At 40.3% G+C, this 23,949-nt stretch overlaps 1 protein-coding gene across 1 annotated transcript in view; it reads right to left on the bottom strand.

Annotated features, from left to right (window-relative positions):
• Nucleotides 1-14,515: 14,515 nt before the first annotated feature.
• Nucleotides 14,516-23,949, bottom strand: part of tex264a (testis expressed 264, ER-phagy receptor a) — a 75,627-nt gene continuing 66,193 nt past the window's right edge. Inside the window, exon 4 of the mRNA XM_073468607.1 lies at nucleotides 14,516-15,888. Within this exon, the coding sequence (XP_073324708.1) occupies nucleotides 15,527-15,888 (362 nt within the window). The 3' untranslated portion in view covers nucleotides 14,516-15,526. The remainder of the gene's footprint in view (nucleotides 15,889-23,949) is intronic.

A 23,949-nucleotide genomic window follows, 5' to 3' on the forward strand; every position in this document is an offset into this window, starting at 1 on the left:
TAATGAAAGAGATGAGTCTAATTTAACAAGACAGATCTTTCATTTGGTTTTTAGTAAACACAAGGACAGTTACCATCAGAAATGTCTCTGTTATGTAGAAGGAGTCGTGAAGAGGCACATGCTGTATATAGTACTGTATTTTATGGAAATAACCAATAAAATGTTGGCAGAAGCTTGAGGACAGAGTTCACCATCAGAGCACAGTTCACTGAGTACAACACAAACACCCTCCAAATGGTTTTCTTGTCTTTTCAAGCAGCACACGGTTTAACCGTCATTGTGAAAGGCTTCATTCAGTGTGTGTGTGTGTTTTATTTTGAACTCACTTTCTCCTCCTATTACGTTGTTTATCTGAGATCAAGTTGCTCCCCTTTAGATGATGGTAGAACTCTTTTATAATCACATGTGCACATGCTCCTGCACACCGAAACTCTACAGAGATAGCAAATGGTGTCCCCGAGGAACATTTTGTCAAACCACATCAACTGCTCACACGCGCTTACCAAAAAAAAAACACAATTTATGCACAAAAGCAAAATCCACATGCAAATAAAAGGAGATAAAGCATTGTCTATTTCAAGCGTACAAATTGAATTAGTGAGATTTTATCAATAGCTACATAAACGTATTCATTTGTTCTGCTGTCTGTAATATGCTAGATTATATATTTTAATTACAAAGTGAGATGCAACTGTGAGCATTTCTCCCAGCTAAAAAACAAACATGCAAGAAAAACAAGTGTGACTCATACTCAGAAACAAACACTGGAAAAACACCGCATATTTGAGGCCTGTCTTCAAGTAATGAAGGCATTTACTGTTTGTGCTCATTTAAACTAGTAATGACAGAAAATTGATCTGCCAGGTCAGAAGTTAGGGCTAGAGCAAGAGAAGTTAGGAAAAACTTTATGGCCTTGAAGTTCCTGCAAAATAGAAGTGACAAGAGATTGTGCTTTGGGAATAAGTTAATTCATTCTGCAGCGCAATCTGTTAAAGAAAATAGAAAATAATTGCGCAGTCCACAAAACATTTCAGAAGCTTCACAGCAAAACGGTGTTACAGCATTCTCCTAAACAACTGAAGTAGATGGGGACTTATCTTAAAACTTAAAAAAACAGCTTAAATAAAACATAAAATGGCTCCATACAGCTCATCTGGTGTAATCCAAGTGTCCAGAAGCCCTAAGATCCAAAATGTATTTGAAAAGACATCATTTACACCCTTTCTTAAGCCGAAATGCTCACTTTAGCTGCTAAGCCAAAAGTGTAAAAGTGCACCCCATCTGAAGAGGGTGCACAAGCTTGATGATCGTATCGAGGGTGTAAATAAAATCTTTTCAAATCAATTTGGGATCTTGGGTCTTCCAGAGACACTGAACAAGCTGTATGGAGCCATTTTATGTTTTTCTTCCGTTGCTTTTTAACGGTTTAAAACAAGTCCCTTCTTTTCCAGTTGTTTAGGATAATGCGACAACGCTCTGCTGCTGTGAAGCTCCAGAAATGGTTTGTGGACTACAAAATTTTACACAACTTTTCATCCACATGAGGGTGAGTAGATAACGACTTTTTTTTAGGTGAACTTTTCCTTTAAGCTGACATAAAACCTTCTACCTTATAAAAGTTATTTGCCTGAAATAATACAATTACAGTATAGATCAGTATAATAAATCAAATGTGCTTTTTACAGTTACTCAAATTTGTCATAAATCTAGCATCAGCACTGTGCCGAGCCACATCCCCATTTAATGTGACTGTCATGTAAGGAGTTAAAGCTGATGTAGTTCATGTATGGATTTACAACAGAGTGTCGCAGGGTTATTGTTCAGTCCTGGTGTCAGTCCCCACAAATCCCAGAGGCTTAATTAAGCAGAGTGTTGAGTGTGGGAGAAGTTTATCGCAGTAAATTATTGAGCTAGAATGATCTCTCATATCCACTGTCTCAACAAGACAAGTTGGCTGACAGACAGTAATTAACTGTATTGATGTGCAATTATGAAACCATAGCAGGGGGATATTAATACTCATATTTCTTTCTTTCCCTTTCAAACTGACCTACCTATTAAAACAACGTATAGCTCTCGACAGGAGTCGGACTGTAGACCATGTTCTTTGGGGGTTTTTCTCTGTTTCTATCCTGTCTTTCTCTCTCTATAGTCTCTCTCGCCCTGTTGTTTCCATGGAAACTTGCCAGTAGATGGAGAGGGTGAAGAGGTAGTGGAAGACAGACCGGGACAAGTGGACCAGTCTGACCATGCATGGTGTCAGACTGGTCCTGTGGGAGAACTGGGAAGCCTGTTCTGTGAACTGACCGAACTGATCTGACTCCAGTCAGAGCTTTTCATGTTCTTCCTTTTAAACACATCCCAAAAAGAACAATGACTAAAGCCTCTGTTTCAAACTACTAATGAGTTTAGATATTGCTTCCAATATCTTATCTATGATCCATCATTATTGTTACTTGTCCAGAAGTGACTTGATAAAGAATCACCGCTTTAGAGATGCTTCTGGTGCAAACACTGCAGTCTTTTAATAAGAAATAAGATGTGACATGTTGCATTACATTTGATGAACCAACTTAAAAGGGCTTTTTTTCTTCCACACAAAATAAGTGCGTGGATGTCAGACTTTCCATTTTCTCCCTCAGCGGCTTGTCAACAAGTGAGAGTCCATTGCAACAGCCGGCACATATGGGCTAAGTCACAACTACTTCCCTGGCATACAAAGGCAGACAAGCGAAGGAGCACAATTGTGTTCTACAAGAACGTTATAATGTTCAGGGAGTGTATTCTGGCTGTAATGCAGCTCTGCAGCGTGTGAAACATTGCCACACAAGTCATAAATGCCCAAATGGGGAAAGAAACAAAGAAAGAAGGCTGTAAGCTGACCAAATGTGATTATTTGGAATAGAATTATGCAGTGAAAAAAATGGCAGCAATAACAGTGTTGAAGCACTTAAGCACACAGCCTCAAGAGAGAACGGTGACAAAAGGATTTCTGGCTGACACATTGTCAGTCTCCTCCCATGTCTTGGATTCCCAAAGGAGGCCTCCCTCTCACCAGTGGACTCTTTCTCTCTCTCTGTCTTCGTTCACTAAACTCCAGTATACAACCCATTATGAAACCATTCCTTTGGATAAAAGCAGCAGTCGATTTGTTAATTTTTAATGAACCCAGTTCATTTCTCTCGCCTGTGAAAAGTGAACTGACTCTTTTGGTTGTTTTAGGTTCAGAGCCATGGTTGGGGATATAGATTCTGACTTGTACAAAGCTCACTTAGACAAAAGATCAATAAGTAGGGTCAACAAGACTAACATATTCAACTAAACCCACTCTCTGCTGCTATGGAGTGGACAGGGTTGTGGCAGGTTAACAAGGGGGATAGATTTTGGTCATTTTCCTATAAAGGGAGATGGCATCGTCCCACATATCACCTACTGTATAAAAGCCACAAGCAGTAATCTCCATCTCTCCTCTACATGTTACAAGAATGCTTATTTTTAGGAAAATACACTTTTTCTAAGGGTTTTTCAAGACGATTGATTTTGCATATAACTTGTGTGAAAGTTATATGCAATAGTGTGAAATATAAAGCTACTAAAAGCAGATGGTTAATAAGTTTGCTTACCAGAAACTCTAAAACGCCCTCATTATTAACATTATCTTGTCTGTTTAATATTTAAGAAAAGGAAGGGGAAAAGATTTTTTTACAGTGAGTTTCATTTTCTGGAGTCCTGCTCCTGTTTAAGAAACAGTCCAACACAGCTCAGTAAAACAGAAATGCATCGTTTTTATTACTTTGGTTATTGTAAGGATTAAACAAGCTGAATAAAACGTGTTAAAGAGGCTCTGTGGAACTTCTGTATTGTCCTGGAAGTCGGTCATTTGTTTGTGTTAACGGACTCCATTTCTAAACTTACGTACCTCTGTTGCTCTCTGTTAGCAGAGTGGGGAGAGGCACTGAGACGAGGCACTCGAGAACGTGCATTAAGTCACATCCTTTGGACCGTCGCTGTCACAAAGACATCCACAGTCCAGCAGCATTAAACTTGAGAGGGGGAAGGTCTCATTTTCACGTCACGTTGCAATCTGCTCACGTATGTCCAATAAAATGCTACAAATTATTTCATAGAGCCTTTTTAATTTGCATGCTTTAGATGCACTAGTAGGCATATTTTGTTCTGTTTCCAGTCTTTTTTTACGCTAAGCTAATCGGCTGCCAGGGCTAGCATATTAGCCGTATAGACCTGAGATTGGTATTGATCCTTCCCAGAAAGTGAAGAGTACCTCCCAAACTATTCCTTTAATAAATATGTACACAAGATGGCAGTGGGTCTTACTCAGTTTCTAGCTCATACACTAGATAACTCAGTGTGAGGCAATCCCAAAATACTGTCTATGCGTAAATGACAGATGCTAAGAGTAATATTTACACTTTAGATGTATTATCCCACCCAGGATTCTGTCGACACGTTAACTTCAAAGTAAAAACTATGCCTCTCATTTTTCCTCTCTCCTCCTATGCAGCCATCTCTGTTTCCCTCTTCACCAGATGGCCTTTTTAATTCAAGAGCGTAAAGCCTGCCAGCCTCTTACACACTTCAAACCAGACTGTGTGAAGGAATGAGAGGAGTCGATGGGGGCCGTGAAAAAAAAATACAAGAAGAGATAGCAGATGTGTGAGGTGCCGAAAAAAATATAAGAAAAGGAGGAGTGTGGGCAGCAGAGGGATGTGGGTGGGGTTTTAGAGAGATGCTATCCAGGTTGCTTTTTTATGACACTCGTGCCCCGGGAGTCGAGTGTGGCATTAATATGGTAATATCTCCCCAGGCAATAGTGTTGAAGAGTGGAGGTCATCTACTGTATATGCAGCCCTAAGCCTGGGTGAGCAGGTTGGAGATCCCCCTGTGGAAATGACTTGGAGGATGGCTAAGTGGAAGCAAAGGTAATGGGAGTCAGGCTTCCCTAAAATCACATTTCCAGCTGACAAAGAGAATAGTCCTGGGTGGGGGGGCGACTGGAAAAGGTCTGCTAATGGGAAAGAAGACTCGAGAGTGCACACACACTTACACACTCACACACATATTACTGAGCAAAAAACTATGCATGAAACTTCACATCCTGGAAGCACCTGTGACACGTGAACCTGAGTGTGATCCTGACTGTCTCATACCTTAATGAATCTCTTGAGACGTATTAAAGGATGGTGATATTCTGTTTGTGTCTTACTGTCACAACAATTCACAACAATTAATCCTGCAAACAAGTATATAATAAAGTCTGAAATTGTTAATCTCCACCTAGATTTTAACACAAAAATATATATTTTTTTAAAAATCAGTGAGCCACACCGTTGAATCAGATCATAGCATCTCCATCATAACCGTGAACATGCACATTGTCTATTTTAAGATGGTTCTACAAACGCTGTCCTGTTGCTGCAAATGCTCACTCAAGCACCAAGATGTGCATATATTAATCCACAGCCGGCCAGAAATAGTCCCCGGCATAGCACCATCTACTCTTGTATGAGTTATGTTTTTTATGAAACCTTTTTCTTTATTCGTGAATCATATTTAAAGATTTGCATCCTCATTCAGTATGTATGGACATCGAGCTGAGTGCCTGGCAGATCCTTTTAAGAGATATGTTCATACTAAAGCTGAAGTCTTCTGCTTTAAAGATATTTTTCACATTGACCAATCGTCACATTTGAGAGGCTGGGAGCCGCAATTTTTTGCTTGTTTTTGCTTGATTAACTATCTTCATGTAAAGAGGGGTGGTGTGTTTTTTTCTCCCATTCTTAGATGCACAACTTCTGCAGTATTTTAAAGGATAGTTCACCCAAAAAAAAAAAATTTCTCACCCCCATTTTTGGGTGAACTGTCCCTTGAAGTTTTTCGGTTCCAGCCTCCAAAGAGGAATTGAATCAGTCACTCAGTGTGCTCGGTGCACATGACTGTATAATGCGTTTTTGAGATTTAAGAGGTTTTTGTGCAGGCTACTCTGCGACCTACAGTTACCCAAAACATCCATCTCTGCACGGGCTGGCAGAGAGAATACATTTAATTTTGCTGAAGCATAATTCAGCTTGAAACGATCGATATCCTGTCAATCAATTCATCAATTAATCATGTGTAAGAAATAAACTCTTGGATTCTCTTTACACATCCGCACAGTTTGCACATAGAACAACTAGAGTCTGTGTTTTGTGACTTGATTTTCACTGTGTAGACATAACTAATTCCAGCTTTTAGACACAGTTATTTCAGGGTCTCCATGTTTGTCATCGTGCATTCACAACCCTAACGGCCCCTGGGAGGTGAAGACAATGGAGTGGAAGCGCTGCTGGGTCTTTCCGGTGATCACACACAGGTTCTCTGTGGAAATGTCAGGTTTACTCTGCTTATTCATTCTTGTGAAGGGCTCATTGCATAGGTGAAACATGGTCTCGATACAAAATATAAAATGCAATTCTCCTTCAGAAACAATGCAAGGCACACTGTAGGATATGTGCAAAATTGAAATACCTTTATTTTACATATGTATTTAAAAGGCTCTTCTACCGACAAAATAGAGGTTGTATCCAATATGTGTCCACACTGGATGCTTCTTCATCCATTATATAATCATTTTGAAGTTTTTCTCACTTAGCCCCTGTGCAATTACTCATAATGAGTCATTCAAAGAGCAGCAAACATGGCTACTTAGCACAGTGAAGTGCTTCAGCCTATTTAATCAGCGGCATGATCTAAACCGATCTTTACAATATAGTGATGCAGGCGAGACGTTTACAGGAAATCCTACAAGGATTATCTCTGAACAGTCCAGTGCGTGAATCCAGTTCAGTTAATGCTTCGAGGACGATTGACTGGATCAGTGATATCCGCTGAAGCTACGTCAGTAAAACGATAAAATCTCCTCCCAAAAATACAACTGCTGACCTTTTCTGATAAGGTCATTTATACAATTAGCAATTAAAGAGTGAGGAGGTCCTTGAACAGGCTCTTTGAGTAGCAGCTACCGCAATTAAGAAGACATGGATCAATTCGGAGGCTCATTGGATCACTGTCACACAGCCATGCTTACGTTCAGTGGGAAAACAACCTCATATTGAGTTCCTGATTATCATACAATCCACCTCATTCAACGTGTGCTTCACTATTTAACAAACAGCTCGCTCCAGCTTTCAAAACTGACTGTGCCGCACCCCCCAACACCCCCCCCACCCCCCACCCATCTCCTCCTCCTCTCTCCACCTGAAAAAGAGGGAATTCCTTGCATGTGTTCACCAGTCCCTTCACCTCCCAGGAGCCCCATTCTGCCATCCTCATCAAACATTCATCCTCTCTCTTTGTCTCTCAGAGATCATTACTGCCAGTCCTATTATTGGCCGGAACACGGTGATGGATGTATGGTGCTTTTGTTTCAGAGGTTTTTATTGTATCTTTGCATTATTCATCATCACACCACCACACTGTTCAAAGACAGTGGCCTGAAACAAAATGATTCTCTTTTTTGGAAATCATTACAAGTGCTGTTCCTGGACTGACAGTTGATATAAGTGAGGCAATTAAAGTTACATTATCTTAAACGTGAAGAGATGAGAGCTCACATTTAGTTTTTCTATGTTTTTTAAATCGCACCATTTATATGACTAAAAAAACAATATCCCGGAGCAGTAAGGATTGTTTTTTAATAGATGCTTCTATTTCTCTTAATCTGACAGTTTCATTGCGTTCAGACGGAGCTGTGATATTTTTAGGGGAATACCACCATGCAAGGTTACACAGTGGTATTTTACATCTTTATTTCAGAAAGCTGTTGTGGTGCCCCCTCTTTTTATTAAAGTATCTGATTTTGATTTGAACTATCCAATAACACGCAAACACATTTGGGGACTTACCTCAACATTTTTGTTGATCCGGTTGATATGATAGGATACAACTTTATTGTCAGTTTACACTAAAATTCATCCAGCACACATACCGCGTAGAATGATGGCACTTAGGCGGTCCACTCCCATCACAGAATAAACCAGAACTGGCCCAAATCTGCACCACACTTGATTATTTTCTGATGGTCTGGATCTGGCACAGGCTTGGGCCAGTTCTGGTTGTGGCTCAGATCTGGCAAACAGGAGCCGACAGCCCAAGTGCCATCATTCCACATGCAATATGGGCTTGATGAATGTATTTTCCTAAAATAATGAATACACAGTATGACTGAATTGTTCATAAGCTTTAACACTCAAAATCCTGACTTGAAGAGATAAGAAAACAAGCCCAGCCCACTGAACAGTCAGCGTTTCAGGTAAAAAATTATTGGTTTCTAACAATGAGGATACGCAGGGTTACTGCTAAAGATATGAATGTTAATCATTGAGCTTTAGAAGTGCTGGTGGTCGCATTTGTTACCTTTGAGCAGAGTCCTCTGCTCCCAGTCCTTATACTGAGCTAAGCTGAGCTTCACATGTATCAGACATTGGAGCAATATCAATCTTCTCTCGTCACTCTCCAAAAAGAAGCAAAGAAGCATATTTCGCAAAATGTCAAACTAAAGCGTTTTTTCAGACAAGTCAATAACAGTCTGATCCAACAGATTACAAACAGTACCTCAAATTTGGGACATGCAGTGCTAAAAACCCCACCAGTGGGTTACAAGATGATTCCCAAGGCAGGGAAATAAAAAAAACTTTGATAGACAACATTATGTTTATTTTTCAGACTTTTCTATAATCTTGGCTTCTCTCCTGTAAAATAGTGTAGTTTTACCTTCCTGGGCTCCTCCATTCTCTTAATGTCTCGCTTTTGATACATTTCTAAGTCTCTGGGAAACACTTTGCCTTGTGTCTGGATGGTGTTATATAAATAAACTTGCCTTGTCTAGAGATTATTAAGTTGAAACAACTGAGCTGCTCATTACTTATAGACAACCTCTGACAAGTGACTTCAAGGATGTTTCTTTATATTAAGGCAGGTTCGGAACAACTGCTTTCGTGCATCATCGTTGGGTTTCTTGCTGTCATTGACAGCAGATCAGCTTCCAACACTTTTGATGGTTCGAGACAGTTTCTTTCAACAGCACATTAGCTGCATGAGCAAATTTCAGCAACTGCCTGTCAATCCAGACTGACGTACTGCATGTCTTTGTGCCCAGAATGTCCTAAAATAAAGGCAAATTCCTGAGGTGGAAACCACGAGTCCATATAAGATGCAAGCAGAAGAAATCAACAACAGTTCATTATTACTCCTGATTGGAATTATTGATGCAGCTGATGACCCAGAACTCACCTAAGAACCTCTCACACATACTTAACAAATGTAAAATAGGAATGAGTCATTTGCAGTCAGCGCAGCAGTTAATTTTAATCGGAGACTCATGCGCACATCATTAATTAATTGGAAGCTTCTCTATGCTTTCACTTGAGTAAGTCCATGCTTAAATCTTTCTACTTGAGTAGAAATCCACTGAAGGTACAGTGCTTTTTCTAAGTTTGATGTCTGATTTAAACATGATTTTATCAGTGCTGCATTGTCAGTGGCTTCGCAGACTCACTGAAGATGTATGACATTACATTTTTAGGAAATAATACCTTCAGTGCATCATTAAATCAATTCCATTCATCCTGTGCATCCAAAACTAGGGTCAGGACTCTGTTTCCTGTCATTTATCATCTTTGATTGTCACTTTTACACATGAGGTATATAACTGTGTCTTATTAACACTAGTGCAGATGTACTATCAGCTAACAAGATACAAATCAGTACATACACACCTGCATTACCATTAGTGCAGAGGAGCAGTAAAAAATGTATTTAACAGATGATATGGGTGTCAGGTGTGTGCTTTAGACCAGGCTTTATGTGGATGAGACTGACAGACGGCCAACCTCACCTGCACATCTGTGTGTGTGTGCACATGTGAGGGCATGACCATAAGGAAAAGTGAGCTATTAAGCTGTCCTTTTTGATACAACCTTTGCAATTCATCCTACAGGAACCGAATCACCGACACACATGCAGCCACTTTAAAGGGTAATTAAAGTGATCTTGCTGTTATAACAGACTTGCCTGTTCCAGAAAGATCAGGCGTTCAACTTGAGCTAATACAAGTCTGAGAAAAAGCCTTCCCTGCTTTGGCTTCTCTTTGCAGATAATGAGTCATTTTTTTGCATTGTTTGTTCCAAAACTCCACCCAGCTCTGGTCGTCCAGCACCCGATGTAATTAACACGGTTCATTTATGCTGCACAGGCAGCGAGTCCCTCTTCACGTCGAGTTAAAAAAGTAACAGGTGAGGCAGACTGCATCCAGGTCTGAGCTGTGAAAGAGAGCGCAGGTCAGACAGCCCTGCCTCCTCCTGTTACTTTTTGCTCCTGGATTCAGATGATGGCAGTGGAGCATGGTCCTCTTCAGTCAGCCATGACCTGAATAATTTACTGTAATCAACATCTTCAGCTGTGAGCGCTCAGCTCGCACATCATTTCACTTTCTCAGTCTTACAGGAGGGAGATTTATTAATAAGCTTCATTCTGCTGTGAAACATGCATCTGATTACTACTAATGCTCCTTTAAACACTTTGCTTTTTGTTTCTGTGTGAACCTGTGCGTTGAATGAACTGATTACACTGCATCATGGGGGTGGGGGGGTGGGGGATTTTTATTGTGTTTTATCTGCTGAACATGCAGCACAGATGCCCCTGGGACTGGAGGAGGCATCCACAGGACATCTTGCTTCCCTTAATGACTTTGTCCAGCATTGGCGACGCAGCCTTTAAATATTTGCGCCTCGGGGTATATACATTAATATTCCTCGTGTGTTTAAAAATGTATCCTAAACTCTAGATGATATGATAACCGAAGGATTACACGGACATCTCACTGCTCTCATGCTAATTTACAACAGTGAGATGTTAATCTGCACTGGTGGATAGTGGGTATATCAATTTAGATTGTTTTTTTATTTCGAGAGGGGAAAAATGAAATTATGAGCATCATCTGAGAATCAAACTATCAAGAAATGACTCCGAAAATAGAAACCAAACGAAAATATGTTCATCTTCTTGTCTGTGGCACACACGCTCTCAAGTTTTTGACTTTTAAATCGACTTCCTCTCCGATATTTCCCACTTTTTATCTCACGAAGAGGAGATTGGAGACATGGCGGTTGTTACTGCAGCATCTGTTTAGTAGTTTGTCAGCAGCCTCGCACATGTGGAGGGTTGTGTAGCAAGTAAACAGCCACAGACGTGGTGGTCAACAAAAAAGGGGTGAAAATCTGCTCATGATAGGGTAAACAATCACCACTGGCAACACAAACAATAACGGTGGTGCCAAAAAAAATGCCAAATTACGCACGAACTCGTTCTGTCATCTCTCTTCGTTTGGAGGTTGTAGGAACATGACAACACTTTGAAGATGTAAAATTATGAAGATCTTGTCAACATAATAATAAAAAAAGATGACCCAACCTGAATAAAATGACTCAGATCACCAGCTGGTAGAAGTTAACCAAAACACACCAAAACGCACATGCATCCTACAAAACATCTCTTACCTGTGCAGGGTCTCTCAGTTTCCAGCGCTGCCTTGAATAGATCGTGTAAACCCAGCGTATATCCTTGTGCAGCAGTTGTTTTTTTATTTTTATTTTAACAGCCTAAAACCCGGCGCACTACAGCTGAGCAGGGTGGAGGAGTGAAGGAGTGAAGGAGGAGAGCGTCGCTGCTTGAAGTTTGCGACGCGTGCAGGAGCTGTCCGTGGTGCTGACGAGAAAACACCAGCCGCCGGGTTCCTGGAGGTCTGATCCTGCTGCCAGCGGCTCAAAACTCACATTTTCCTCAACACCCTTAAAACAAGTGCAACTGACGCCCACTTCATTGTGCTGGAGGAAAGAAGAAAAAAAAAGGCGTTTCACTATCTGTGAGGAAATATCAATTTAAAGAGCAATCTTGAACCAAATGTGACGTTTATGAGCCTGATAGGATGTCAGATTATCTGCTCTAGCGCTCAACAAAATAAAAGTTGAAATTCTACCTGTTACTCGAGTGAAGTGTGCAACAATATTTTCGAAAATGATCCTCCTACTGCTGCTGCTGCTGCTGCTGCACCAACCTGAGAGAGCTTCAACTCTCAGAAGGTTTGGACACTTGGTACAAAGGCGCAGTTGCTCCACGCACGAATAGTCCGGGAGATGATCTGTCTCATCGCCAACACGGACAAATGAACACAATGTGATTTAGAGCCTGATGGAAAAGGTTTCTGTCAGCCGCTTTGCTCTGTGTTGTAAGCTGCTGGGTGTCAATGAGGAGAAGGTCTAAGAGTCGCCCCCTATTTGTTCAAGCGGTCAGGAGAGGTGGGGGGTCTGATACATCAAAATAACGATTCTTTGGAGACTACTTGTCGTCAGCGTTGGAAATGTTTTATTTGGGATCCGCAAACAAGTTGTGACACGAGAGAGTGTGAGGTCAGTCCCAGATGGCACAGTGAGGCGCGCAGGGAGACATGCGCTGTGAGAGGCTGAGCTGCGACCCTCTCCTCTCTCCTCCTGTCAAAAGCAGCTTCAGACACGCAATGGTCAGCGTCTAAATTTGTTTGTCGAGACCCCCCCCCCCCCCGTCGTCGCTCTCTCTCCACGTGCAATGTAATGAGATTAATAATTAACATCATGGGAAGGCAATAATCGCAGTGCCCCCAAAGCTGCATGACACCCCCTGTGGGTTTCACAATTAATTAAATCAGTTGTGGACCCAGTGTGTGTCATGGCAGTCTCTTCCAGAATGATCCTCATTTTTGCCTTTGGATAAAGATTGGGGTGCCAGGATTAAAAGTGGAAGTGCAACAGACATGTGGTGAGGGCATCTGTCCCTGCAGACTAATCACACCTCTGCAGGCAGCGCAGCTACCAGGCTCATCATCACAAAAACAAAATGTTGCCCACCGACTGTTAGGTGAGATGTTTTAATACTTTTACTCCCGTGGTTTGAGAACCGGGATGATATGTTTGTTTGTGGATGTGATGCCTCATATCTATACATGCAAGAACAGAGTAAAGATGGGGTACAAATTAAAGGTTAAACCAACGTAAAGTGTCTTAATTAGGTGTACAAACAGTTTAAATGCTCCTTGGATTAGAGTCTCCAAGTCTCTGCACCAGGGCCGTAGCATGGAGTGAAATCAGAGGGTACTAAACCCCCCCACCCGCTCAAAAAATAAAATTCTCCACATGCAAAATGACATATTGATATTCACATAACCTTTTCAAGGTGACGTGTTATTATTGGTACGGTGTTACAATAACAAGTGTCCCATCAACAGCTGATAGGAACTAGAGTGTGGCTCCTGCCTTTTTCTGTCCGAACCCGACCGAGTCTGAGAGAGTAGTAACCGAACAAACCATTATTTGAACCTTGTATGAAATTGCGATCGTTATACTTCTCTGCTTATTTATTCAGGTTCTTCCTTTGACTTGTCTCCCATCTACAGTGTCTCTTGTATCATTATGGACTGTTTTCCTACACCTTGGCAGAGTCAACAATGGTAAGAGCAATGTAGAAATTTTAGGGAAGATACTGATGTTGATATTTGAGAGTTTAAAATGATCAGATACAGAAATAATATAATGGTGGATATTCATTTTTATACATTTGTGCTGAGGATCCCTTCAATTTCAACTGAACTGGACATTGTCTCCCTCTCTTGTTAATGGCCTATTAATAGGTAAATTCACTGTGCCTGCTGTGGTGCTGGATATGAATGAGGACATTTGTACATATAGGTCACGATGCTCATTAAGAACCACTGGCTGAAGAACACGTGTGTCCATCAAACATCGATAGTCTGCTGGAGCCTATTCTTCCTCTTCTGCTGTACACACAGCTGATTAAATAAATTGTGGCACAAATGCCAAACCTCTCATTCAAATGCTGCTCAGATCAATGAAGCGCCTGCCAAAGCAACAGAATTCAGATACAATAACATTTTGTTTCATAGTCATATTTTTAAGTATTTGTGCTTCCAAAATGTACCCAAATTTGTATTCCTTTTTGCACATTTTGAAGTGTTTTAAGGTGAGCCAGGGGAGGCTGCTCCCACAAGAAATCTTATAAAAGCTCTGCTTAATTTGCTCAACTGGCACTAGAAAATACATTATGTCGTTATTGGCTCTTTCTTGAAGTTTTTTCTTTTATTCGGCTTTTGAATTCCACAGCACAGACAGTCATTACAATGTGAAACCGCGGAAGCCATTAGTGTTTAAAAGGGAGCTTAATAAGTTATTAAGCGCTTACTGCCTCATCAATAACTTCTAAACAACAATGTGTCCCACTGCCGCCTCTCAGTTTGTTACATCTCTCCGTCTCTGTTGAGAAACAGACAAATAAAAATGGATGTCCTCAGAGTAGAGCAGTAATGATGTGCTTTGTGTGATAAAACTTCAAATAAATGTAATTCTTCTGTACAGAATAAGGGTTATATAAGTGTTTGAGCAACAAAATTTATGCACAACGGATTCCCGTCAACTGAGCTTTTCATTTGAAAATTTTATTACAGACAGAAGACACAACCATGGCAATGTGCTGTACATTATCTCTCACAGCACCAACAACTTCAACCTACAAACATATCACAACTAGTCTCTGGAAGTGAGTGAGTTTTGGCTACAAACAGAACTGGAGAAGTGAACATTACGTTAAAAAACTAAAGCAATTATCAGAGCGCATAGGAACAATGAAATGTTCTGTACAGTATCCAAGGGGAAAAGTTTACATCTTTGAATTGCATTGCAAATCCTCGTCCTGGTGACTCCGAGGCTTTGGAGATGTGATTTTACTTCTGGTGTTGATGACAGTTTGTTTTCCCTCTGCCTCAGATTTCAGGATTTCCCCTGTGTGATAGATATTCTCCCAAAAAGAATTAACAACACTATGAAATAGGTCCGTCAACATTAGGTCCTGCACATTTTCACCCCATCAACACACCACAGTCAGGTACTGCACACAAACACATGACAAAAATCCCTCAGGACATGATCTTGAAAGTTAGGTACAATATCAACTGTCACACATGGGCAAAAAGATGCTGTATCATCATCCAGGGTAACGGGCGTCAGTCACTTTTCTTCAACCGAAGTGTCACTTTCTAGTCTGCACAGAGGAATGGTGGTGAATCACATACGACTACAGTTTGAAATGAAATAAAGAGTTGAACAAATCTTGCCTCTCATTTGCTGCAGAGAAAATTAGGTTTACTCAAGAAGACTCTATGGGGGGTCGTCTGTTGTTCTATCCTGACAAAGTTTAAATATAAGATCAGGAATTATGTTTAAAAAATGAGATTACAGTATAACAAAAAGTACAGGCTTAGGAAAGAGGAATTAGAAGGCGCAGAAATGCGGCATGTTGGTCATGGCATGAGCAGCTTTAGATCCACCAACAAGATTAAATGACAGATAACCAACAAGAGCAACGACTGAGAAACTCTCTAGCATGCCAGTGTTACATGGCCTCATCCCTTATCTCTTCAGCATCCTCCCTACTCCTCTCCATCCCCCAAGGGCTCCTTCTTCTCAGCCACCAGTTCAACTGCTTCTGCAGCTCCGTCTTCACCCTGAGGGACCTCCTCATCCTCCTCTCCATCTTCCCTCTCTTCTCCCCTCTCTTCTCCCTCCTCCTGATCCATGTCAAGCTCTTCAAAGGACGAGCCGCTGCCCATAGACTCGTTCGAGCCTCTGTCGCTCTGGTCTCTGGGCTTAATGTCTTCGTTTGCATCCATTACGTCCCTCAGAGGCAGGGAAGAGGCCAGCGAGGCGGCTGTGGAGGCAGCTAGGGACGTCTCTCTGCTGTCCCAAGGCACGCCGCCGCTCACTGAACTCACATCACTGTGGGAGTCTGCACCTGCAGCAACACGGGAAACAGACACAGATAAAAGATTTTCTGTGAGGATGCAAAATCAGTCTCACAAACTTAAATGATTGCAGGTAAGCACAACCGAGTTGGAGTGAACTAAAGGTGCTTACTGCAGGTGCTGATTTATTATTACTCAATCTGTGGTACTTGATTATGTAGGAATTCCCTCAGTGGGACTGGAAGGAAGTCACTACTATGACACAGAAAAATAAAGTTTTGAATACACTTGAATTCCTAAAGATTTACCCTACATTACAGACATGGTTGGACATGGCTATTTGGAGATTTGGATTAAAAAACCATGGCAGTGGTAAGCCCACTGAAGCTGCCGGCAGCCATGAACATTAAAAGAGAAACAGGGGATAAACATGATGTTTTTGAAGTTATGCCTATACAGTCACACCGGCAGATCTGTGAGGTCTGCTAACATCTGCATGCTAACATGCAGATGTTAAGCAGGTACAATATCAACCATGTTCCCCGTCTAAATTTAAGGTGTTTGCATGCTAACATTTGCTAATAAGCACTGAACACAAAACACAGTACAGCTATAGTGTGAGATAAATTTACATTTTGGGCTGATAAAGGGGCTGGATGATGTCAGAGGATTAGAGCCAGATCCATACATGATTTTTGGGGCCGATGCCAATATTAGGGAAAACGGCAACAGTAATACCAATAAACATTTTTGGCTAGAATGACACCAGTGCACGTAAAACGTACACTTCACCGGGAATAATATAATAATATATGATAATATCAGCCATCTAATATATTGGTCGGCTTCTACAGAGGACCACAAAAATTAATAAAATTCATCCATTGCAACCACGAATATCTGTATTAAATTTCATGACAATTCATCTGATAGTTATGAAGACATTTTATTGAAAGCTTATCTCAACCCTAGGGTGGCACTAGAAGAAAAGGCAGCACATTATGATATATCATCTGGGTACCAGGAACGTCTACACCAAATGTTGTCCCAATCCATGAAGTGGGTGTTTAGATATTTCAAAGCATAAGTACATTTTGATCTGCTGTGGGAGCTAGAGTCAGTAGGATTCAGTACTGCCACTTCATTAGTGTGGCTAAAAACCATCACTATTTTTATGTAGAAACGAAGGTTCATTAGCATTATGATTCGTAACAAACCTCATCAATGATGATGCAAGGGTGCACAGATGTTGTGTTTATGCATCTTCATTCTCTGCAGTCCTTTGATCACAACTGAGCAATATGAAGATTGTGTTATGAAACGTCACTGAAAATTCACCAGATCTGTCTCGGAGAAACTTGAGCTACTTTATTATAACGATACCAAGCCCACCTGGTTATTAAAGCTCATCAGGAGACTGCGTGTCAGTTGAGGCTCACAAGAACCAGATTAGTATGGTTAAAGGCATAAACTCTATTATATAAACTCAAAGACCTCTCATTACCTGCATCTAATTTCCCATTGCATTGTGCTACTGTACAGCTAACTATAGCGTCGCAGGGAGAGAATGTTCTTGCTGCAGCCGTCTGCAGCACAGAACACGTAATCTGAACTCATCATGAAGAACGTCCATTAGCTTAATTGATGGAGATATCCTCACCCACACGTTCAGCTTGCTAATGCTTTCTGACTAAACCTGATTCTAATTGGCCTTTGATCCATGATTCTCTGTGAACGAATAGCTATTCATTATCCCTCACCGCTGTTTGTTTGCCAGCGAACCACAAGACAAACGTTGTAATGTGCTCAGAAACATCGTAATTGCAGGAAAAGCCGGCAATATAAAAATCTTACTGGAAGGTTGAAAATTCATAAGGAAAGTGATTCGTGTCAGGTAGGTCAAAGATTTAAACACAATAAAAACAACTGAAACTACAGACCGAAGAATGATATTGTTGCTTAGACAGCCTTAAAATTACAAATAGGAAAGCAGGAATCAAGATTAAATATAAGTGGCACATCACATCTCACACCTACATAACAAATATTACTCAGGCAGCTGTCCACAGTTGGTTTCAGAAGAGACTTCAGAGGCAGAAGAAAAGACTATGTGAGAAAAATTAATACATAAACCCACATGTACAAATGTCTGAGTAATCTTTTGTTTTCCTAACGTGTTTTATTAGACGACTGTTCAAGCTGTGATCAAGATAAGATGAAAGCTTCTGAAATCTTAAATTCTATAATCATGGGTAAAGTTTTTCCAATTTATGACTGTTATTACACTGTTCCTGTTCTTATATTCAATATACTGACCTTTGTTTTCTTATTAGAGAAGTATGATGTATAGAGCTACAATGATTAATCGATTAGTTGCCAACTATTTAATTAATCCCCACCTATTTTAATGATCGATTGATCGAGTCAACGCAATTCTTTGATTCCAGCTTCTTAAATGTGAATATTTTCTGTTTTTTTTTTTGTTGTTGTTGTTTTTCTTACATTATGACAGCAAACTGAATATCTTTGGGTTTTCTAGGGGAAAAAATTCATTTGATGATGTCATCTTGGGCTTTGGGACATTTTTCAACATTTTATGACATTTTATTGACAGAAATTTCTATTGATCTCATCAATTTATCAAGAAAACAATCGACAGATTAAGCGACATTGCTAGTTGCAGCCCTAAGGATATATATATATACAATATATCATTTGTATTATTGTGTATTATGCCAATAATGAAACTATAGCTGATAGAGCTAGATAATACAAAGACTTCATTGACTTAAAAAGTGCAGGGGTCGTCCACCAATTGGAAGGGTCGGTGGTTCGGTCCACGGGCCCTGCAGCCTAGATATCCATCCTAAACAGCAGGTGGTGCCTTGCCTGGTAGCCTCTGCTACTAATGTAGGAATGTGTGAGTGAATGGTTGAATGCCGACATGTGTTGTAAAGCACTTTAAATAGTCACTAAGACTACATAAGTGCCATATAAATACAGTCCGTTTAGTATCTACACATTCCAGCACAGCAGGTGGCGTTATACAGCTTTAAAGTTGGTTAGCTATCACCAAATAAACACAGAGGAAAGAAGAAGAAGAAGAACGCTGTTGTCGCGCTCATGATGTCAAACTGCTGCACTTGTAGAGCCACACAGTGTAGACTAGACATTTTTTTAGAAACATGATTATGATTTGCAAAACATGTTCCACAAGGGTTTAACAAAACAAATCTTAGAGCAATGATGTGGAAATCATCTATTTTACTAAATCCCAGCCTTTCTTAGCCTCGGGTGTGCATAAATCACAGGTTAGGAACTTCTTTTTAAAGTTCTAAAATTTATCGACTCTCTGATCGATATCAGTCAAGAGAAGCAGGTATTTTTTTGTATCTGCTGAAAAAAATCCATATTGTGCATCCCTACGTATTAATAACACGATCTTAATATGTCTTATCTGGTTCAAAATGTACGGCAGCGATATAAAACGTCTTCCACAAATAAAATCTGACTCAACTTGACTTGACTTTCCCACAGGACACTGAAACACCATCCCTGCTACTTTCCTGCTGCTTTCACACTCCAAATAAATCTCATCCACACATCAAAGTGTGTTTGCACTAAATGTGTCACCAGGGACCCGAATACAATAAACAGAGAGTCTCTGAGCCCCTCGCTTGGGTCAGTCTTTCCTTTTCATTCACTCGAATCCCAACATCACTCAGCAATCTAATTATCACGTCCAGCAGATCTGATCCTGTCTGCAGTGAAGAATATTACGTACGAGAAGTCCATTTAGGTTATTTATATGATCTATTTACGGGCCTGTTGATTAGCGAGCAGGTCCAAACTAAACCACGGGGAATGGTCTTCAGTGGAACAGGCCTGGTGTGAATGTGTCAGAGAGGTGTATGGAGAGATTTATTTTTCATTTGCATGCTTCAGTAAAAGGACTTTTCCAGAGAGACTTGTTTTACAATGCAAGGAATTTTACGGGGAATAATGGGTCTATTTAGGGTAATTGGGTGGACAGCCCCCTAAGGAAGAGCCTCAACATGCTGGACAACTTTCACCCCCTCCACAACTGTAAGCAAGTCCTGAAATTGGTACCCTGGTAGAAGCCAGCCAGCTGTGCCTCTGAAAGTCTTTTAGGTAACATTTGCCTAAATTAGTTGCTAAATTGGGCCCGCTGGGATTATTAGCAGAGAATCAAGGTCTTGTTCTCGAAACCGTTTGAAACAGAGGAGAGGATTTTTCTTTTTTAAGGAAGTAATTAGACACAGACAGGGCTGAGGCATGCTGAGAGTTTGGAGACTGTGAGTCAGACAGGATGGAGAGAAAGGAGAGATGCATAAATAGAATTAAAAAAATAAAATAAAATGCATAAACAGGAGTGAAGAAGTTCTACAGTGGATACATTTTGTTGTTTACAAATTAGGCAGGAGCATTTAAGGATACTGCATGTATTTTAAATTGAGGAAAAATGGAGCCATTGAGAAACGGTTCCAAATTGTCTGAGCCATCGGAGTTGTATACCACCGAGCTTATCAATTCCTTGGTCCAAAGCATCGCTTCATTTCCTGAAGAGTATAGTGCTAGCTGTAGTGTCTGTAAAATTATCATTTTAAGTCAGGGTGGAAACACATCCGTTACTGAGGGTAAATATTGTATGTAATAATAATAATTGCACAGGCAGGCAGGCTTAGTAGATTCTCTTTGACTAACAACACCTAATTGAAAACAAAGACTGTACACATTTTATCTCACTTCACCCTTTTTAGACGATGACAGACTGTCAAATCAGTCAGGTAATCGAAGAATAATAAGACCGATAAACAGATTCGATAACAGCATTGGTATCAACAAAATCTCAACAATTTCCATCCCTTTTTCTAAATATGCGTATGTTCTGTGGCCTGTGTCAAAGTCAAAAGTTTAATATAATAGAAACAAGCAATAAATACTAAAAAGAATCCTGCAGTGTTAATGAAGCCACCACTGTTATGTGAATATTAGGAGTTAGGCACGTTAAGAACAACAGTTGGTGACATTTCTCTAGTCTGATGCTCGTAGGTGTGACTTACAGCTGGGACTGTCTGCAATACGTTTTAAAATGGCTGATCTTGTCCCCGTCACGTCAAACTACTGTACTGTATTCTTGTAAAAGGTATGACTGCACTGCCACTTGTGCACTAATTGTTTTTTTCAGTATTTTGCCCTATTGATGCCCCGTTATGCAGGAATTTTTTAATTATCCACTCTGACCTTGTACCAGTCCCCCTCAATACCACTGCCTGAAATAACAATTATTTGTTTAATTAAATAGTGTATTTAAAAACATATGAATAATATGATGGAAATATGGCATCTATGTTTGTTTCATATATTAATTTAAAGAAGGTTACCGTCTCCTCTTCAGATCCGATGTTTTCTATCTCAGCAATGAGCGTTTGAGTCACATGTTTTACATACGCCATATGTCGCTATGTCTGTTGTTTTGATTGATGCGCCAACCCCTTTTTTCGAGCAATATTTTGACTTTTTTCATTTCTTGCACTGAAAAACAGGTGGATGGAAATGCATTTAACGTCTCAACTTAGTCAGTAGAGTCAGGCCCACTCTTGATGTAAAGTGAGACCTGCCGCAATTATCACACACTTAGGTGAGCATTTTTACCCAATGTTGCGTATTTATATAGTCATTACAATCAAATAACTAGACATGAAGTAAAAGCATGTGTATGATTACAGATTTCAAGTTTCTTGATAAGTCTAACAAGCCTGCCATATTCTGTAAGGTTTGTACCTCAGCTGGGTAGCGAAAGTCCCCAGTGGCTTTCTGTAAAGAAGGTACCATTCATCAGTGGTCCAAATGGTATAAAAAATGAAGCCCACTGGCCCGTTTCATACTCAGGCAGGTTTGTGTCCTCAAAAGATTAACAAGCTTCTCGCAGCACAAACAGTGGCTGCTGTGATCACCAGATTATCATAGAAGTGTTTTCATTTTGTTTGGGTGTTCACTGCTCCCAGTGTGCTGTGATGGTAGAAGCAGGACAAATGTTCAGGCACAGTCAGAGTTTATGGTCACGACGGTCTATACATTGCGGACAGTGGGGTTGAGGGATGAAAAGTCGAAGGCAATCTCCAAGGTGCCCGAGTGGGATTTCCACGGTTGGCTTGTCAGACAAAGCTTAGCTCCACTGATTGATCTGTCTCTCATTAAGAAAGCTCAGCCGTGTCTGGGACCCAGAACATAAACACCAACACACACACTTTGTTCTGTACAGTCTCCATCCCTGACAGTGGCTACTGAGTCCAATACCTCATGTACTACAATAGAGATATCATAGAGGTACCAGCCATGATGTAGGAACACTGCACACAAATAGGCAGACATTCATACATCATCACACCCACCTTCTACTTCCTGTATAACATACAGAACCTGTGCTGACTGTGCAAATGTTGAACAAGTTAAACAATAAGAAAGTGCACACCTCACCAAGAACTGCAGTTTCTTCAGTTGAAAAAAAATCCTGTGTAAAAACTGAACTTTGCAAAGAAACAACCAAGATTAGTTTATATACCAATTTATGGTTTAAGTGGGTGCTGCAGAAGCTCAATATACAGTGCAGCTGTATTAGTTCGATAAAAGTAACACTTCACTTGGCAGACGAAATTCTGTCACTCTTGCAACTCCGATCACACAATAGCTCCCTCTCGGCTCGCCTGTGAACAACAAACAGACCCTGTGTTTTTGTAGCCAATAACCTGCAGTAACGTGCTTCACTTTAGTTTACTTAATGACTATTTGATTCAATGTGATGGCCTGAATTTGACTATTACCATTAGATTTTTAAAGGTCCCCTCCGCACAAGTATTAGGCCAACATAATAAAGATTCTGTAATGTGTGTCTGACAAGATGTAGTAATGACTACTGAGTACTTATGGATCAGAACATGAACTTGTCGTCTGGCATTATTGCTAACACTGGCTAAAATTAACATTGCTAACGCTAGCTAGCTAACATCAGGGCATTACAGTATTCTGGGTGCATACTGTAGAACTCAGCCACTTTTCCAAGTGCTGTATCGTAAGCAAATGGACGTGTTTCAGTTTCTTGAAGACGTTTCACCTCTCATCCAAGAGGCTTCTTCAGTTCTAACTGACTTGTGGGTCGTTGAGTTAACCAGCCATTTTTATGTTTTGTTTTTTTGTTTGTTTGTTTGTTTTTTCACAAACTGTCAATGACCGAGAATGTTTATCGCTGACGAAACACAAAAAACCAACGCCGGTATACTTTTGGCTCACAAACCTTTTTAGAAGCTGGAACCAACTGTCAGAATGTCACAATCATAATTATGTTTTTAAGGAAAAGAGATAGACGTTAGACGATAGACGTTTCTGACTGGATTGTGCTGCACAAGCTGTTCATGTTCATATTATAACCTTTCTGGTTCTTTAGAAGCAGCTTCACTTCACTCTTTTTTCCAGTATTATATCACCAATAAACACTTCGTCTCGTAGGCAGCTTGATGAAATTTATGAGCTCATCTGATCAATGTGTTTGCTTGAAGCTCCACTTTGAACCTCACGGCAATCAAATCAAATTAGTTTATTCAAATTGCCGAATTCAAAATTATAGTTTAAAAACACTTCAAATTCTCTGGAGAATCTGCTTCACTTTTTGGTTTCAAAACAAGATTCTGAAGGGAAAAAGATGGACAACTGTGTTCAAGACAAATTGTCTGTGTGTGGATGCATGTGTTTGTGTGTGTGTATAAGTAAGTTTGTGTAATGACACCCTCCTTTAAGGATCATGAAAAATGTAATATCAATTTAATTTTATCCAAATTACACCGCTGAAATGTTTCCTAGCACTTAAGATTTTTTTAATTAAGTTTCTCATTTGTTGAAAAGCAAGCAATAATCAAAACTTTGCTTTGCTCTGGTGCCGCTGACAAACTAATTTACAACCTACCAAGCTGTGAATAGTGTTAAATCTCAGTTCAGAGGAATGTTAGTGGCTCCACAGCCAACAATTGTTCTGTATCTGTGTGAAGAATTGCTTTTACCTTTGCTTTGCTCAGATGCCGACCCCAATCTAAACA

Source organism: Pagrus major, chromosome 6 (assembly GCF_040436345.1).
Source record: "Pagrus major chromosome 6, Pma_NU_1.0".
NCBI lineage: Eukaryota > Metazoa > Chordata > Actinopteri > Spariformes > Sparidae > Pagrus > Pagrus major.